Source organism: Pipra filicauda, unplaced genomic scaffold (genome assembly GCF_003945595.2).
Source record: "Pipra filicauda isolate LSUMZ 115617 unplaced genomic scaffold, ASM394559v2 scaffold782_size92314_pilon, whole genome shotgun sequence".
Lineage (NCBI taxonomy): Eukaryota > Metazoa > Chordata > Aves > Passeriformes > Pipridae > Pipra > Pipra filicauda.
In genome coordinates this window covers 22018-26375 of record NW_024104956.1, presented here as the reverse complement: position 1 = coordinate 26375, position 4358 = coordinate 22018, and the positions used below count along the sequence as shown (strand labels likewise).

At 54.0% G+C, this 4358-nt stretch overlaps 1 protein-coding gene across 1 annotated transcript; it reads right to left on the bottom strand.

The window, feature by feature from the left end:
- Nucleotides 1-698: 698 nt before the first annotated feature.
- LOC113993924 (olfactory receptor 14C36-like) lies at nucleotides 699-1670 on the bottom strand. Its single transcript, XM_027732525.2, has one exon. The coding sequence runs from the start codon at nucleotides 1668-1670 to the stop codon at nucleotides 699-701; it is 972 nt and encodes a 323-aa protein (XP_027588326.2).
- Nucleotides 1671-4358: the final 2688 nt, after the last annotated feature.

The following is a 4358-nucleotide window of genomic DNA, read 5'->3' as shown; positions in this document are numbered from 1 at the left end:
GGAAAGGGACGGGCCAGAAGGCAGGGCAGGGACGGAGCAGACACACTGAAATGTCCTCAGTACAAAGTAAACGTGGACTTCTGACTTGGTCCCTTGATGTTCCTCCATGGAGGGACAACCAACCTCTTGCAGGTGGGGTGAGAGCCTGAAGCCTTCCTGCCCTGCCCTCAGGAGATGCCCTTTGCTGATGGAGGTGCTGTTGTGGAGCCCAGCTCTGTGCCAGCAGTGCCCAGGGCCTGTCCCTGCCTGTGATCCCAGCATGGACACGCAGCAGGACTGTGCCCAAGCTGCCAGAGCACTCAGGCCTTGCCCCCACAGCAGGGCTGGGAAGGACAGTGTGGAGCTGGAAAGAGCAGATGTGGAAGGAGCAAGTGCCCTTGTCCCTGGTTGTGCTGCTGTGCTGGGAGTCTCTTCCCTCCAGCTCTGCACACAGGCACGGCCCCTGCAGCTCCAGAGAAGGGCTGAGGAGGAATCTTTGATGCACAGGTCGGGGCAGGGAACTTTATTCTACTCAAATATACAGAGAACAAGCCTTTTGAAAGTCTTTGGATTACAGAAGAATGGTAGATATTGATGTAGAAATCCCATGAGCAATGCCATTGATTTGTGAATAACATTTTAAAAGTAAAAGAAGAGTAAGGAAATGCACTGATGATAAAAGGGACATAGAGGAGAAAAAAAGATTAGATTGCAATGAGTTACATTCGGAATGTTCTGGTGAAGAAAAGACACACTTTATTATTGCCTAAAAATGTAGCTACCAGTTTCCTCAAGGAGTCTGTCAGTTCCTGGTTCCTGAAGCTGTAGATGAGGGGGTTCAGTGCTGGAGGCACCACCGAGTACAGAACTGACAGGGCCAGATCCAGGGATGGGGAGGAGATGGAGGGGGGCTTCAGGTAGGAAAATGCTGCAGTGCTGATAAACAGAGAGACCACAGCCAGGTGAGGGAGGCAGGTGGAAAAGGCTTTGTGCCGCCCCTGCTCAGAGGGGATCCTCAGCACAGCCCTGAAGATCTGCACATAAGAAAAAACAATGAAAACAAAACAACCAAAATTTAAACAGGCACTAACTACAATGAGCCCAAGTTCCTTGAGGTAGCCTGAGTGTGAGCAGGAGAGCTTGAGGATGTGTGGGATTTCACAGAAGAACTGGCCCAGGGCATTGCCCTGGCACAGGGGCAGGGAAAATGTGTTGGCTGTGTGCAGCAGAGAATAGAGAAAGCCAGTGGCCCAGGCAGCTGCTGCCATGTGGGCACAAGCTCTGCTGCCCAGGAGGGTCCCGTAGTGCAGGGGTTTGCAGATGGCAACGTAGCGGTCGTAGCACATGATGGTGAGGAGGGAAAACTCTGCTGACACGAAAAAGAAAAGTAAAAAGACCTGTGCAGCACATCCTGTGTAGGAAATGGTTGTGGTGTCCCAGAGGGAATTGTGCATGGCTTTGGGGACAGTGGTGCAGATGCAGCCCAGGTCTGTGAGGGAGAGGTTGAGCAGGAAGAAGCCCATGGGGGTGTGCAGGTGGTGGTCACAGGCTACGGCGCTGAGGATGAGGCCGTTGGCCAGGAGGGCAGCCAGGGAGATGGCCAGGAAGAGCCAGAAGTGCAGGAGCTGCAGCTCCCTCCTGTCTGCGAATGCCAGGAGGAGGAACTGGGTGAGGGAGCTGCTGTTGCACATTTGTTGCCTCTAGACGTGGGGCACTGTTCAAGGAGGAAATAACAGTGACAAGTTAGGGCAGAACATTCTAAGAAAAATCAAAGCTACTGGGAGAGGCCAGGGTAGAACCCACTGGGAACTCAGGGGAGCATCACCCTGAGCCAGCTGTGCCACCTCCCAGACACCAGCAGTGCCAGCAAGTTTTTTCCCAGCCCTGGGCAGCTCGTCAGAGTTCCCTCTGCAACTCAAACCACCAGGCATGTGGCTTGAAAGCTTGAGAGAAATCCCTCCTTGCACCTCCCCCTATCCACTGGAAAATATCCTGTAGTGCTCTGGTTCTCTGAGCAGCCCTGCCCCATGAAACTCTCACTCAATAGCAGAAGAAACCTGCCCTGCCCTGCCAGGCTTTGCTCTTTCCACCCCCCGCCTCTGCCCAGCCCTGAGGGAGCTCCCCAGCCCGGCTGAGAGCTGCCCCTGGCAGTGGCAGAGCTCCTGCCCTGGCACAGTCCTGGGCTGCAGGACCCTGCTCTGCAGGACGGCTTGGGGCAGCCTGGGTGGCACAGCCCGGCTTCACAACCCTGCAGCCATCCCTGGGAGAAGGGAACCCTGCTGGGATGTGCCTGGGATGGCGCAGCAGGGAGTGGGATGTGCCAGCATTAGGAGATCTTTGCACCAACTGCAGACACATTGCCCTTCATGCTGACTCACCGTGAGGAAGCCTGGAAAGATTCCTCCTCCAGTGGATCTTCCTCTTGACTTCCCTCCCAGCCCAGGCTTGTCTAACCTCTCTCTGCCTTGCTTTTCTTCCCTGGGTGCTGCAGGCAATGCCCTCAGCCCTGCTGGGCTGTGCAGAGGAGCTGCTCACCAGCAGAGCTGTCTCTTTGAAGCTCTTCTTGCTTGCCAGGAGCTCCCTGTGTGCCAGGAGCCTGGCCCAGCTCAGCAGCACAGCAACAGCCCCAGGCATTTCATGACCCTCAGGGAACATTGAGGTCGTTTACATGAGACTCAGTCCCTGAGAGTAAGTTCAAACAAATTTTCAAGAAGTCAAAATGAGTTTGAAATACTGAAATTTCTTGTACTGTTAATGGGTCCCACTGAGATACACGACTGAGAACGTGTCCCCAGATTCCAGTTGGAACAGAAAACTGCAGACAGTGATGACAAGGATGGACAAGGAAGGCAAAGGTGGTTCTGATGCTGAATAAACTTTGACTTGTTTCTTTAATCCAAGGGGCCAAGCCCTGACCCCCAGCCCCTGGGAAGGGACATCCTGTCCCTGCCTCATTCCTCAGGGCTCTTCCTGGGGCACTGGAATGTGGGATGTGCAATGCCAAAGGCAGGACCATGGGGTGGCACCTGCCAGGCTGCTGAGCAGGGACAAGGAGGCCATGAGGCCCCAGGGCTGCAAGGGGCACTCCCCTCCTCCTGGCATCAGGGGCACAGACAGCAGCCCTGGCCAAAGGCCTGCAGAAGGTGGCTGTGTCAGGGCCTTTCAGCTTCTCCCCCTCCCTGTCTCCTCTCCAGCCCAGGCTGTCCTACGGTGTCCATGCCCTGCCCCTTTCCCTGCAGGCTGTCGTCATCCCCCGGCTGCCCCACCTGGCTGGCACCTTCCTGCACTGACATCTCTGCGTCCTCCCTGGCTCTTCCTGCACACACAAAGCCTTGGGCTCATCCAGACTCCTTCTTTGTGACATATTGCACCACAACACTGACCTCAGAGGGAAATTTCTGACTTCTTGTCACCAGTCTAGGCCACCCCAGCTGCCCTTGGTGGCACTAGTTCTTTCTTAGGCTGTTTTCTGCCAGGAAGAAAAGCTCCACCAGCTCTCACACCCCCCTTCCAGACCTCTCAGGCTACTCCTCTACTGTCCTCAATCTTCACACCCCTGACCCCTGAGTCCTCAGCCTCTATATATGGGTCATGTGCTTGAGGCCCCAAATTCCTTCCTGGGAGATCTCTGGGACCTCTCCAAAGTTTTGGAAGATGACAACAGAGGAGGATGTGATGTCATAGGAGACATGATGATGTCACAGGGATGATGTGATATCAAAGGAGAGATGTGATGTCACAAGGGGGCTGTGATGTCACGGGGAGGATGTGACGTCACAGGAAGGATGTGATGTCAGAGAGGATGATGTGATTTCACAGAGGGGGATGTGATGTCAAAGAGGATGTGATGTCATGGGAGAATGTGATGTCACATGGGAGTTGTGATGTAACGGGGAGATGTGATATCACAGGAGAGGATGTGATGTCACAGGAGAGCTGTGATGTCACAGAGGAAGATGTGATGTCACAGAGGAGGATGTGATGTCACAGGAGGGATGTGATGTCACAGGAGACCTGTGATTTCATAGGAGAGCTGTGATGTCACTGAGGAGGATGTGATGTCACAGGGAGCTGTGATGTCACATAGGAGGATGTGATGTCATAGGAGACATGCAATTTCACAGAGGAGGATGGGATGTCACAGAGGAGGAAGTGATGTCACAGGGAGGATGTGATGTCACAGGAGAGCTGTGATGTCACAGAGAAGGATGTGATGTCACCTGGAAGGATGTGATGTCACAGAGGAGGATGTGATGTCACAGAGAAGGTTGTGATGTCATAGGAGACATGCAATGTCACAGAGGAGGATGTGATGTCACAGAGGAGGATATGATGTCACGGGGTGCTTTGATGTCACAGAGGAGGATGTGATGTCATAG

Coding starts and splice junctions, on each gene's coding strand:
- LOC113993924 (XM_027732525.2), bottom strand. CDS start 1,670: ATGTGCAACAGCAGCTCCCTCACCCAGTTCCTCCTCCTGGCATTCGCA.